The sequence below is a fragment of the Mobula birostris genome, chromosome 5, assembly GCF_030028105.1.
Source record: "Mobula birostris isolate sMobBir1 chromosome 5, sMobBir1.hap1, whole genome shotgun sequence".
NCBI classification, from domain to species: Eukaryota; Metazoa; Chordata; class Chondrichthyes; order Myliobatiformes; family Myliobatidae; genus Mobula; species Mobula birostris.
In genome coordinates, this window is record NC_092374.1 from 85,163,757 (window position 1) to 85,178,747 (window position 14,991).

Here is a 14,991-nt window from a genome sequence, read left to right on the forward strand (position 1 = left end):
CGATCCGCTGGGCCATTTTGTAATGGCCTACAGATACCTGAAGGTAAAGGGACGAGGTGGATAGGGCAGAATAAGAAATGACCAGGTGGGGTCCAAAATCAGGAAGGTTGTAACATTGGGCCCCTTATCTGGGGAAGGATGTGTTGACATTGTGGGGGGAGGGGTTCAAAATGATTCTGGGATTGAGAGGCTTATCATATAAGGAGTGTTTGAAAGCTCTGGGGCTTGTACTCACTGGAATTTAGAAGAATGAGGTGGGATCTCATTGAAACCTATTGAATGTTGAAAGGCCTCGACAGAGTGGACGTGGAGAGGATGTTTCCTGTGGTAGAGGAGTTTACAACAACTTGACACAGCCTCAACACAGAGGGGTGTCCATTTAGAACAGAGATGAGGAGGAATTTCTTTAGCCAGAGAATGGTGATCCTGTGGAATTCACTGCCACAGGTGGCTGTGGAGGCCGAATGATTTGAGTATATTTAAGACGGAGGCTGATAGATTCTTGACTGGGCAGGGCGTGAAGGGTTATGGGGTGAAGGTAGGAGATTGGGACTGAGGGGGAAAATGGATCAGCCATGGTGAAATGGCGGACAGGACTCAATGGACCAAATGGCCTAATTGTGCTCCTATATCTTATGGTCTTATGTAACGCTAGCCAGTCCACTGCACAGTAGAATAGTGGTTAGCATAGCACTTACAGCGTCAATGATCGGAATTTAACTCCCACTGCTGCCTGTAAGGAGCTTGTATGTTCTCCCTGTGACCATGAGGGCTTCTGCTGGTTGCTCCCCACAGTTCATGGCACAGGCATTAGTAAGGGCCAGTAAGTTGTGGGCGTGCTGTGTTGCTGCCAGGGGCATGACTACATTTGCAGGCTGCCTCCAGCACATACTTGGACTGCGTTGGTTGTGACACAAATTATGCATTTCACTGTATGCCATACGACTAAAGAAGCTAATTTTTAGTCCAACCCAGTATTCAAGTCTGGCTGGCATAGATACAGTGGGCCAATCAGCCTTCGTCTCTGCTGGATATTGCAATGATCACCGCAAGCAACAGCCTGTAACTTCCCTTCGGACTTGGAGACAATTCCGTGCGGCATAACCGAGGCGTGGCGAGGTGGCAGGCCCGTTGTCGAGAAAGACCTGAGGTTCGACTGATGGGCTGAATCGAAGCGACAGGTTCCAAGCCCCAGAGTGTATCAGAGAGACTGAACCCAATGCTTGGACAATGATTTAGGTGCTGGGCCATATCAAAAAGGTCAGGGTGTCGGGGCCCGAGGGGAGGGTTGCACCTGCTCAACACGCTGCTCCACTCGGCGCTGAACTAAGGGTCTACGGGCAGGACTCTCTTTCTGCACTTCAGCTCAGAACGCTATTTGCTTGTGTTTACTGTTTGCATGATCTGTTTTGTTTATTCTCAGCACAGTGGGTGTTTGACTGTCATATTTTTAATTGGGTTCTTTTGGGTTTCTTTGTCTTGTGTCTGCATGTAGCAAGATGAATCTCAAGGTTGTATTTTACATACATCATTTTAATTTTGAACTTTTCTACAAGGCGGTTTCAATGCCTCGCAGTGGCAGGGAAGGAGCTCTCTTCTAGAGGGAAGCCCCACTGATCTCCCACTGGTAGAGGGAGGAGGTGACGTGCCCTACCGCCCGAGGTACTCACCTGTCCATCATCCTTCACCATAATGTTACTGTTGTGTCGGTCTCCAATGCCCAGGATGAACGTGGCAACACAGTACCCAGCGCAGGAGTGAGTGAACAGGTCGATGGCAGCATCGTAACTGGTAACCAAGAGAAAACTGGGTCATATCACCTCAGTTCCTCCACGAGGAAATCACTTACTGAGCCTATCCTAGGCTTTCAGCCTCACAGGACTCATAAGACAGTAAGCCATCAGGCCAATCGAGTCTGCTCTGCCATTCCATCATGGCTGATTTATTATCCTTCATAACCCCGTTTCCTGCCTTCTCCCCCGACTAATAAAGCATTTATCAACCCCCGCTTTAAATATACTCAGACTTGGCCTCCGCAGTCATCTGTGGTAATGAATTCCATGGATTCTCCAACCTCTGGCTAAAGAAATTCCTCCTCATCTCTTTTCTAAAGGGACGCCCTATTCTGAGGCTGTGCCCTCTGGTCCTAGACTTATTTTTAACTGGGTTCTTCTGGGTCTCTTTGTTTCACATTTGGAAGCAACCTCTCCACGACTATCTAGGCCTTTCAGTATTCGATAGAAATACTGTTCCACACTCTCACCACCCTCTGAGTGGAGAAGTTTCCCCTCATGTTCCCCATAAGCTTCTCCCCTTTCACCCTTAACACATGACCTCTGGTTTTAGTCCCACCTAATCTCAGTGGAAGAAGACTACTTGCATTTACACTCTATCTATACCCCTCATAATTTTCTATACCTCTATCAAATTCCCCCTCAATCTCCTACATTGCCAGGAATAAGGTCCTAACCTATTCAATCTTTCCTTTTAACTCAGGTCCTCCAGTCCCAGCAACATCCTTGGAGGTTTTCTCTGTATTCTTCCAACCTTATTTACATCTTTCCTGTAGGTAGGTGACCAAAACTGCACAGAATACTCCAGGTTAGGCCTCGAAACTGTTTTATACAACTTCAACATCCCATCTCCTGTACTCAACAGTTCAATCTCTGAAGGCCAAAAGCTTTCTTTACAATCCCATCTACCTGTGCCACTGCTTTCAATGAATTATGGGCCTGTATTCCCAGATCCCTTTGTTCTACCGCACTCCTCAGTGCCCTACCATTCACTGTGTAAGACCTACCTGGATTGGTCTTCCAACCAGGGTTTTCTAAAAATTTCTTAGTTTTCAGTGGCAGGTGTCACATGGCTTGAAGCTGGCTATTTCATAGTTTAATTGTTATCAATGGAATTCTGTTACCTCGAGCCTGAGCACCAACCACAACTACTTTTTCATCTGGTCTTTTCTTGGTTCTCTCGACGCTTCCCCCGTTCCCCTTTGCTCTTGTAACGTTGGATGAAACAATCATAAGCAACAAGACCTGTGCCTCATTCTTGACTTCTGAAGAACCCTGGATTTCAAAGGCCCCCAGCACCTGACAGCCTCTACCACCATCCCACACACTCACCACTCTCAGAAACCTACCTCTGACACACCCCCATACCCTCTTCCAGTCACCATAAAGTTATTCCCTCTTGTATTAACCATTTCCTGCCCTGGGAAAAAGTCTCTGGCTACCTCCTCTATCATGCCTCTTATCACCTTGTACACTATCAAGACAGCCCTCATCCCCCTTCGCTCCAAGTCAGGGGTTCCCAACCTTTTTTTAATGCCATTGACCAATTCCATGGAAAACGGGTTGGGAAACTCTACTCTGAAGGAAAGACTGAGCTCGCTCAACTTTTCCTCATAAGACATGTGATCTAATCCAGGCAGCACCCTGGAAAATCTCCTCTGTGCCCAATCGAGAGCGTCCATATCCTTCTTGTAAAGATATCATAATATTCCAATATGAGAAAATCTGCAGATACTGGAAATCCAAGCAACACACACAAAATGCTGGAGGAACTCAGCAGGCCGGGCAGCATCTATGGAAAAGAGTAAACAGCTCGATGTTTCAGGCTGAGACTCTTTATCAAGACCTTTCCCATTGTGGTCTAACCAGGGTTTTATAGAACTGCAACATTACTTCACAGCTCTTGAACTTAATCCCCTGATTAATGAAGGCCAACTCACTACGCGCCTCCTTAACCACCCCATCAACTTTCACGGCAGCTTTGAGGTTATCTACGGACAGTTATGCATTGGTAATGCAAGTGGACCTGCGTTGGGTCAACCTGGCCCAGCAGCATACGGAGTAGCTGATCCGCGATACACCACGCCAACACTGTGATGGACGGCTCCTGCCTGGGGTCAGAGGGAAAAGGTGCTTCAGACTTACGCCTCGCCCTTGTTCTTGTCCTTTAGCCATTGGTGAAGGGTGTGGCTATTGAACTGCAGGGCACCTTTCAGCCCACCTTTGCACTGGATCTGCATGATGGTGTGTGAACTCCGCACGGCCTCTATCAGTCCCACGCAATCACCGATCGACAGGCATCCGTATGGCAGCATCCTGGAGCAGATATTGGGAACTGGCTTATTATTGTCAAAGAGGGACCCTTCCTTATTTTATTTACAGATACAATGTGGAACAAGCCCTTCCAGACCAACGACCACCAACCCACTGATTTTACACTAGCCTAATCACAGGCCAATTTACAATGGCCAACTAACCTACCACTGGTACATCTTTGAACTGTACGTCTATAAATTTGCTGACAACACACCTATTTCCTATTTCCTTTGGGATCAATAAGGTATCTACCTATCTGTTGTTGGGAAATTTTCAGATGGTGACGAGAGGGCATACTGGAGTGAGACAGATCAGCTGGTTAAGTGGTGTCGCAGTAACAACGCTGCACACAACATCAGTAAGACCAAAGACCTGATTGTGGACTTCAGAAAGGGTAGGATGAGGGAACACACACCAGTCCTCATCAAGGGATCGGAAGTGAAGAGAGTGAGCAATTTCAGGTACTTGGTTATCAACATCTCTGAGGATCTAACCTGGGCCCAACATATCGATGCAGCTACAAAGAAGGCACGACAGCAGCTATATTTTATTATGAGTTTGAGGAGATTTGGTTTGTCACCAAAAACACTTGCAAATTTCTACAGATGTACATGGAGAGCATTTTGATTGGCTATATCACCATCTGGTATTGGGTTGGGGGGGTGGGCTACTGCACAGGATTGAAATAAGCTGCAGAGAGTTGTAAACTCAGTCAGCTCCATCAGGGGCACTAGCCTCTGTAATATCCAGGACATCTTCAAGGAGCAATGCCTCAAAAAGGCAGTGCCTGTCCATCATTAAGGATCCCCATCTCCCAGGCCATGCCTTGTTTTCATTGTTACCATCAGGAAGGAGGTACAGGAGCCTGAAGGCACACACTCAGTGATTCAGGAACAGCTTCTTCCCCTCTGCCGAAGGATTTCTGAATGGACATTGAACCCCTGAACACTACCTCACTACTTTCTTTATTTCTGTTTTTGCCCATTTAATTTAACTACTTTATATATGTATGTTTACTGTAATTCATATATTTTCTATTATCTATTGCATTGCATCGTACTGCTGCTGCAAAGTTAACAAATTTTATAATATATGCCAGTGATATTAAACCTGATTCTGATTCTGATAAGGACCAAGGGCCACAACGAGACAGTGGGAGATCTGCAGTTCATTGTCGTACAAGAGGTCTAGTCAAGAGTTTGATAACAGCGGAACAGAAGCTGCCCTGTTAGGTGATCCCAAGCTTTTATATCTTCTGCCAACAGGCGGGCAGAGAAAGTTTAGCGTGGGTAAGGTCCGTGACTATGTGGGTTACTTCCCAAAACAGAAGGAAGAGTAGACAGAATCCATGGAGGACTGGGTTGTGTTTACAACAGTGTGTAGTTCTTTGCTGCCTCGGACAGCACAGTTGCCATCTCAAGCCACGATGGTGTCTTTCGTGAACTTTAGTTCTGAACGCCAGCTGCTTACTTTTATTGATTGCAATTTCTTTTGCAATCTTCTGCTTACTTTTATTGTGCAATTTCTTGCAGCATCGGGCAGAATAGTTGCCGTACCAAGCCAGGTTTGGTACGGCAACTATTCTGCCCGGTGCTGCAAGAAATTGCACATAGTTGTGAGGACAACGCAGCCCTTTGGTATTTCCTTAATGTTGTCATAGTCAGGGGAGGCAGTGGGGACAAACTCCCACTAGCCTCCAATGGTGTGCATCTCAGATAGTCTCTGAGAACCAAGCCCAGCTCCTGGCCTTCATGTGTGGTTTAGCTACTAGGCCCAGCAGAACCATTTCTACTGAGAGAAAAAGGGGCAAAGGTGGGTTACTGGAGCCTTAAAACCAGTTGCTTTGGGCAGATGGGGCTTGCCAGCTCATCTAGGAGAAGGAAAACTCTGATCTCGAGCCTCCGCTATTCCCACTCATGGGGAAAGCTTTGGGAGTAGACTCTAAAGAAAAATCCAGAGCTGGAGTCTCTAAGGCAACCCGACATTGAGTTCAATGCTGACCGGCAGCTCCTGGTACCAAACTGTGTCTGTCTCTGCTGTTCCTTTGGATTCATCAGCTGCGTGGCAAGGGGGAGCTTTCTGCATGGGCAACAGCTCGCTCTCCATATTGTACTGCCCAGGCTTGCCAATCAAGTAGACAGCGAGGACATAAATCCATGGTCAACTGGGACCAGCGGAGACCTCCTATGGTGCATCTGTAAACATTAGTGAGGGTCATCGGGGACATCCTGAATTCTGTTAGCCTCCCGAGGACGCAGAGGTGCTGGTGAACTTCCTTGACCATAATGTCCACGTGCCTGGACCAGGACAAGGTCTTGATGATATTTACACCACGGAACATGAAGTTCCTAACCATCTCCGTCTCAGTGCCGTAGGTATAAGCAGGAAGGCAGTGGTGGGGAAAGAGGGGAGCGTCAAAGGCAACCCCAGTCTCGAAGCTGGGGGCAGAAACTGAGGGAAAGCAGGAGTCGGGAAGGGTAATGAGGGAGTAGGGCAAGGTAGTAGGAGAGGGAAGTGCTGCTGGTGAAATGAGGGAAGGACTGGAATTGAACCAACATCACTGAACAAAGATGTCTCTGCATCTCTGCAGCACAGTAATGTAGTGGTTACCACACGCTTCGCACTTCCAGCGACCTGGGTTCAATTCCCGCCACTGCCTGTTTGTACGTTCTCCCCGTGACCCTGTGGGTTTCCTCCAGGTGCTCTGGTTTCCTCCCACAGTTCAAGTATGTACCGGTTGGTAGATTAATTGGTCATTATAAATTGTCCTGTGATTAGGCTAGGGTTAAATCGAGGGTTGCTTGGTGGAGTGGCTGGGAAGGCTGATTCTGCACTGTATCTCAATAGATAAATCAATAAATAAGCATCAGGCCAGGGCCTGGGACATTGACCGCACATCTCATCTTACCTTAGGTCCAGCCCCTGGTTCTGCCAGATGTTCTCCATAATTCGAATAATCTGTAGTGTTAGCATGTCCTGTCGTAGATCTATAACACACAAACAGTTAACACAGTGAGATCGATGGCACCGTAATTTGAATGCACAGGAATGCAGGAAGCCGCAGGGAGATGTGGCCTCAGCCCAACACATCATGGGCACATCCCTCCCCACCAATGGTACTATCTGTTTGGAAGTCGATTTAGGTACCGGACAAATTGAAAAGGTTGGGGTGTCGGGACCCAAGGTGAAGGATGGGCCGGTTCAGCTCACTGCTCTGCTCTGAAGTGAGGGTCCGTGGACGGACTAATCTTTGTGGACTTCAGTTCAGAATGCTATTTGCTTGCGTTCATTGTTTGCATGATTTTTTTTTTTCTGTGCACGTAGGATATTTGATGGGTTCTATTGGGTTTCTTTGTTTAGTGGCTGCCCGTAAGGAGATGAATTTTAAGGTTGTATAATGTTTGAATACTTTGATAATAAATGTACTTTGAACTTTGAGCTCTGATCCACAGGAGGTACTAACTCAAGCAGGCAAAGTCCACCATTAAAGATCCCCACCATCCGAGCCATGCCACCTTCCCCACTGCTACCACTGGGTAGGAGGGGACAAAAGCTTCAAGTCCCGCACCACCAATTCAGTGGTTCCACGCTTAGAAAAACAGAGGGCTAGGGGTAACCCTAGGTAATTTCTAAAGTAGGTACATGTTCGGCACAGCATTGTGGGCCAAAGGGGCTGTATTGTGCTGTAGGTTTTCTACGTTTCTATATCAGAGAATGTATACAGTATACAACCTGAAATTCTCACTCTTCACAAAACAGAGAACCCCAAAGAATGACAGTAAAATGTTAGAACCCCGAAGCCCCCTTGCCCCCTCCCACACACAACCAGCAACAAAGCATCAACTCTCACCCCCTCCTCCTCCCCTATTTATTTCAGCAGAAAGCATCAGCACCCACCACACACCAAGCAAGCAACAGCAAAGCCCCCAAAGAGAGACCACGATCTGCAGTCCAATAAAAACTTTTGATCACTCTGACAAATTTGACATGCTACAAGCTCTCTCTCTCTCTTTCTCTCAAGAAGGGACAGAGAGGTGTTGCCCCTTTTCAACAGTGAGAGGAGAGACCAACAAGACAGGTACTTTCCTTCAGCCGTTCGGCACGACCCTGATCACTACCTCAGTACAGTAACACTGTGACCACTTTGCACTATAAAGTACAAAGTAAAATTTATAATCAGAGTACAAACACGCCACCACGTACAACCCTGAGATTATTTTCCTGCAGGCATACTTAGCAAATCTGTAACTGTAAACAGGATCAATGAACAACGAACTGTGAAAATGCAAATATAAATAAATAGCAATAAATAACGAGAACATGAGATAAAGAGTCTTTAAAATGAGATCACTGGTTGTGGGAAAATCAGGATTAGAATAAGTGCAGTTATCCTCTTTGGTTCAAGAGTCTGATGGTTGAGGGGTAGTAACTGTTCCTGAACCTGGTGGTGTGAGTCCTGAGGCTCCTGTGCCTTCTATTTTTCTGGCAGCAGTGAGAAGAGAGCATGGCCTGGGTGGTGGGGATCTCTGATGATGGATGCTACTTTTCTACGGCAGTGTTTCATGTAGATATGCTCAATGGTTGTTTTGTTGTAATTGTGTTCTTTCATGTAAAAACTGTGAGTAACTTCTGCTGAATTTTTTGTGATACTATGTGCTGGAGCTGCTGCCGCAACTGAGTTTTTCATTACACCTGCACACACGTACTTGTGCAGATGACAATACACTTGAATTTGACACTAATTCTCTCCAGCACAACCCTCCATCAGCACAATACCGTCTTCCACAGGGACTCCCTCGTCCTCAGGGTTTTGAAGCATACAGTTCTGGTCGCCCCACTATAAGGATGTTGAGGCTTTGGAGAGGGTGCAGAAGAGGTTTACCAGGATACTACCCGGTTTAGAGGGTGTGTGCTGTCATGAGAGGCTGGATAAACTTGGGTCATTTTCTCTGGAGCAGCAGGGGATGAGGGAAGATCTGATAGAGGTTTATAAGATTTTGAGAGGCAAAGAATAGACAGGGACCATCTTTCTGCCTAGAGTAGAAATGTTTAATACCGGGGGCATGCATTGAAGGTGAGAGGGGGTAGATTCAAGGGGGATGTGAGAGGTAATTTGTTTTTTTTCCTCAATCTTTTTTTATTAAGTTTCGAATTGATAAACATAACAATGATAATGATACAAAGAGATCGGGATTACATTAATAACGGTTAACGTACAGACACAGACTCCGAGTAACATATGTAATTTAAGCCTCCCAATCTCTTAATAACTGAACATGAAAAAGATTCAAAAAATTTTATACAAGGAAAAAGTCCCCCTACACTAAAAAAAAACAAAACAAAACAAAGGCTGGGCTGCCATGTTTCATCGGTTAAAATCATTATTTGTCATTAACTCCGCTCCTCTAGACACAAACAGAAAGTTATTGAAAAGGATTTGGAAAGGGCCAGATATTTCACATCATATGAAAATGTTGAATAAATGGCCTCCAAGTTTCTTCAAATTTAACCGAAGGATCAATAGTACCACTCCTAATTTTTTCCAAGTTTAAACATGTTACAGTTTGGGAAAACCATTGAAATGTAGTAGGGGGATTAGAATCTTTCCATTTAAATAAAATGGATCTTCTGGCTATTAATGTAACAAATGTAATCAAAACAACAAACTGAAGGGGATAAATGACTAGAGTCCATCACTGGTAATCCAAAAATTGCAGTCATAGGATGAAGTTGCAAATCAATACACAAAACTACTGAAATAATATCACAGTGTGGATGCCTGGAATGCGCTGCCTAGAAAGGTAGGAGGCAAATACATTAGAGATGTTTGGATAGGCACATGGATGTAAGGAAGATGGAGGGATACAAACATGATGTAGGTAGGAGACATTTGTGTTTGGGTGTTTTTGATTTGCGTTTTAGCTGGTACAACACAACACTGTGGGCCGAATGGCCTGCTCCTGAGCTATACTCTTCGATGTTCTATGTGTAGCCACCACCCAAGTGGCCCAACTGGATTATCCTTCTCCTTTCTTCCACCATAGAGTCATAGAAAAGTATAGCACAGAAACAGGCCCTTCAGCCCATCTAGTCTGTGCCAAGCCATTTAATCTGCCTGCTCCAATTGACCGGTGCCAGGATCACAGCCCTCCATGCCCCTACAATCCACGTACCTATCCAAACTTCTCTCCAACACTGAAACCGAGCTCATATGCACCATTTGAACTGAGCTCGCTCCACACTCTCACCACCCTCTGAGTGAAAAAGCTCCCCCTCAAGTTCCCCTTGAACTTTTCACCATTCACCCTTAATCCACTTGGATTGAGGTTGGGTCCCTCCCAACCTCAGTGGAAAAAGCCTGCTTACATTTACCCTGTCTATACTCCTCATCCCAATGACATAGAGGATCGATGGGTTAATTGACTACAAGATCCCTCCTTTCTGTATGGGTAAGGGGTGGAATCTGGGATGGAGCTGGCGGGGGTGTGGGGAGACTGGATACTAGAGACCTCATTGGGGGGAGGAGAAAATAAGGTATAGGAGCAGAATTAGGCCATTTGGCCCATCGAGTCTGCTCCTCCATGTCATCATGGTTGATCCATTTCCTTCTCAGCCCCAATCTCCTGCCTTCTCCTCGCCACCCCACCATATCCCTTCATGCCCTGATTAATCAAGAATTTATCAACCTCTGCCTGAAATATACCCTATGACTTGGTATCCACAACTACCTGTGGCAACAAATTCCATTGTTTCAGCACTCTCTGGCTAAAGAAATTCCTTATCTCTGTTCTAAAAGGACACCCTCTATTCAGAGGCTGTGTCCTCTGGTCTTAGACTCTCCCAGCTCTCCACATCAAGTCTAATGAGGCCTTTCACCATTCGACAGGTTTCAATGAGATCACCCCTCGTTGGCCAGGGCCTTGACTGAGCCTCTAATGAAACAGTAGGACTGCTCGAAGCACACTTGACAGGCCGAGTGCTCGTTGTAAGTTAGATGCACCCACCAGTGCTTCAGAAAGACTTGCATTTCTTTGGCTGCCCCAATCCTCATTGTGCACAGCAAGATCCTACCAGAGTGCTGACAGATTTTGTTAAAAACAAAACAGATCAAACGATTAACACTGGCCCGGAATCTCGAGGAACATAGTAACCCAGGCCCCAACATTGATGAGGATTGAGGGATTAACACTGGCCCAGTGTCTCGAGGAATTCTGAGGGGTTGATACTGTTCCCAAAATTCCCAGGAAGTAATGCCTGACCCAAGATCTCCAAGAGGGTGGAGGGGTGTGGGCTCTCAGGGTACCAGGTCCATGCATCTTCAGGGCAAGGCCCTGGCCAGATGGGAGCAGGAGTGAATGGGAGTACTGAGCGGGTCAGCGATCCCTCAGCGCTTCACCGGCACGATTCTGAACCCCAGCAGAGAGCCGGGCGGAGAGAGAGGATGGAAGGAAGAAAATGACTCACCATCGCCGTTCTTGAAGATAATTTCGTTGTTGGTAAAGAGCAGTTCCGACATAATGTCTGGATTCTCCCAGTTCAGCCAGAGGGGTCGCTTGGCCGAGGACATGATTCTACACTCCTCCAGCCTGTGGGGACAACAGGGCAGGGGTCAGGCTGGCCGACAGGCAGAAGGGGAACTCATAACCTGCTCACTATGTGGGGGGAGTGGCAGGCTAGATTCATACTCACTTTGTCATTCCAGAAAACCATGCCCCAATAGGGGCCAAATAGCTCCTTAAATAGCTACTTTGTACACGCACAGGTACAAAGTAACCATTCCCTTTCACTCACTCAAGTACACACACAGCTACCTATAATCACACCTGTGTACCCACACACATAGCTACCTGTAATCACACCTGTGCAACCACACACATAGCTATCTGTAATGACACCTGTGTAACCACACAGACACACGCAGCTACCTGTAATCACACCTATGCACCCACACACAGCTACCTGTAATCACACCTGTGTACCCACAGACACACAGAGCTACCTGTAATCACACCTGTGCACCCACACACAGCTACCTGTAATCACACCTGTGTACCCACACACAGACCCCTGTAATCACACATTGTGTGGACACACATGCACACACAGGTACACATGTACACCACACATATGTGCGGACATAGGATGAATTAGACACACACACTCTCTCACCTCCCCGAGAAACACACATACACGCAGAAGAGTCACTGAGACATCTCCCTCAGCTCTGTGTTGAGGGAGCTCCCCCTAAAGATCGCTTCTGGCCCATAGTGAGGGATCTCTCTGATGATCACCTCAGGCCTGTGATGAGGGAGCTCTCTCTGATAATCCCTCAGGCCCATGATGAGGGAGCTCTCTCTGATGATCCCTCAGGCCTGTGATGAGGGAGCTCTCTCTGATGATCCCTCAGGCCCGTGATGAGGGAGCTCTCTCGGATGATCCCTCAGGCCCGTGATGAGGGAGCTCTCTCTGATGATCCCTCAGGCCCGTGATGAGGGAGCTCTCTCTGATGATCCCTCAGGCCCGTGATGAGGGAGCTCTCTCTGATGATCACCTCAGGCCCGTGATGAGGGAGCTCTCTCTGATGATCCCTCAGGCCCATGATGAGGGAGCTCTCTCTGATGATCCCTCAGGCCCATGATGAGGGAGCTCTCTCTGATGATCCCTCAGGCCCATGATGAGGGAGCTCTCTCTGATGATCACCTCAGGCCTGTGATGAGGGAGCTCTCTCTGATGATCCCTCAGGCCTGTGATGAGGGAGCTCTCTCTGATGATCCCTCAGGCCTGTGATGAGGGAGGTCTCTCTGATGATATCTCAGGCCCATGATGAGGGAGCTCTCTCTGATGATCCCTCAGGCCCATGATGAGGGAGCTCTCTCTGATGATCCCTCAGGCCCGTGATGAGGGAGCTCTCTCTGATGATCACCTCAGGCCTGTGATGAGGGAGCTCTCTCTGATGATCTCTCAGGCCTGTGATGAGGGAGCTCTCTCTGATGATCACCTCAGGCCTGTGATGAGGGAGTTCTCCCCAATATTTACCTCAGGTTTCCCAGCTGGTGCACTGGGTTAAGGGGACAGATGAACCCCTGCAAAGCCTCCATGTAGTCGGGCCGGCTCATCTGCTCCACCAAGAACTTCATCTGCATCTGGAGTGCGGGGGGGGGGGGGGGGGAGAGAGAGAAAAGGTCAAACAGCAGAGTCACTCCCATGGCTCAGCAAGGAAACATCCCCTCCCCAAACCACCACCACTGCAAACCCCTGCAATCATAAACACAAGAGATTCTGCAGATGCTAGAAATCCAGAGCAGCACACGCAAAGTGCCAGAGGTCAAACAACAGGTCAGGGAGCAAATTAATAAACAGTTGGCATTTCAGGCCGAGACCCTTCATCAGGACTGGAAGGGAATCATTCCCACTCTTCCCTCAAATCCCGACAATTATTCCCCACCCAATTCCCTACTGAATTTCCTCTCACAGACGGCAGGGCCTAGGAGAGTTTCATTCCAACATGTCCCTTCCCACTACGGCCATTCTCTCTTCTCCCATTAGCCAGAGGCTAGGCAAACCTGAGAGAACGTACACAGTGGATTGAATGGCCTCAATCTGTTAAGATCTTTAAAAAAAACACATCAAAATCAGCCTCAAGGACAGCTTCTACCCCACTGAGTGGTAACCCAGTATGAGGAGATGGACACTTGACCTCAAAATCTACCTCATTTTGGCCCTCACACCTTACACTCAGTGGCCACTTTATTAGGTACATCTGTTCATTAATGCAAATATTTAATCAGCCAGTCATGTGGCAGCAACTCAATGCTTAAAAGCATGCAGACATGGTCAAGAGGTTCAGTTGTTGTTCAAATCAAACATCAGAATGGGGAAGAAATGTGATCTAAGTGACTTTGACCGTGGAATGATTGTTGGTGCCAGACAGGGTGGTTTGAGTAACTCGGAATCTACTGATATCCTGGGATTTTCACACACAACAGTCTCTAGAGTTTCCAGAGAATGGTGTAAAAAACAAAAAAAAACCTAGTAAGTGGCAGTTCAGTGGGCGAAAACGCCTTGTTAATGAGAGGTCAGAGGAGAATGGCCAGACTGGTTCAAGGTGACAGTGTCAAATGATCACATGTTACAACAGTGGTGTGCAGAGGAGCATCTCTGAATGCACAACACATCGAACTTTGAAGTGGATGGGCTACAGCAGCAGAAGACCATGAACATACTCTCGGTGCAACACTATTGCAGCTCGGGGCATTGGAGCTCTGAACTCAATTCTAACATCATCTGTAGGGAGTCTCAGCACGTCCTCCCTATGGAATGTGTGGGTTTTCTCAGAGTGCTCTGGTTTCCTCCCAGAGACCAAAGGTGTACCGGTTACTAGGTTAACCTGTTGTTTCGTATATTCTGTTGCTGTGTTGTGTTGTGTTGTTCTGCCGAGCATCGCGGGCATGCTATGCTGGCAACGCCTACGGGCTGCCCCCTCCCAGCACACCCTTGGTGTGTTAGCTGTCAACACAATTTCACATTTTTTAATAAGATTTATACATTTTAACAAACTCATGTACTTTCCACAGTATGCGGTGGTTCATCTCCACTCACTGGCAGAAAGCGGTACAACAGCTAAACTAATGGTTTATCATCCTGCTCAGTTTTCATTAGCTAAGTGTTAGCCAATGTGATGTAATTGATTTAATTATGTAGTCTATTAGCTAGTGTATACCTGTCTAAGGAATTTTCCTTATCTTATCTATAAAAGTGATGGAGTCTTCATAGGCGCCATCTTTATTCCTTTTGACTTCGCAGTCTTTCCCCTCTCAGCATCATTTCTCGGCTCTCTATTCAGTTTGCTCAGTATTTGCATGTTTGTTTGTAATCTAAAATA

The 14,991-nt window shown here is 47.0% G+C and overlaps 1 protein-coding gene across 1 annotated transcript in view; it reads right to left on the minus strand.

Moving 5' to 3' along the window:
• LOC140197824 (phosphatidylinositol 4,5-bisphosphate 3-kinase catalytic subunit alpha isoform) overlaps nt 1-14,991 on the minus strand; it is a 133,050-nt gene that overhangs the window by 8,886 nt on the left and 109,173 nt on the right. The window contains exons 16-20 of the mRNA XM_072258298.1: nt 13,146-13,252; nt 11,574-11,695; nt 7,018-7,096; nt 3,939-4,109; nt 1,671-1,788 (exon numbers count right to left, since the gene is read on the minus strand). Coding sequence (XP_072114399.1) covers nt 1,671-1,788; nt 3,939-4,109; nt 7,018-7,096; nt 11,574-11,695; nt 13,146-13,252 — 597 coding nt within the window. The remainder of the gene's footprint in view (nt 1-1,670; nt 1,789-3,938; nt 4,110-7,017; nt 7,097-11,573; nt 11,696-13,145; nt 13,253-14,991) is intronic.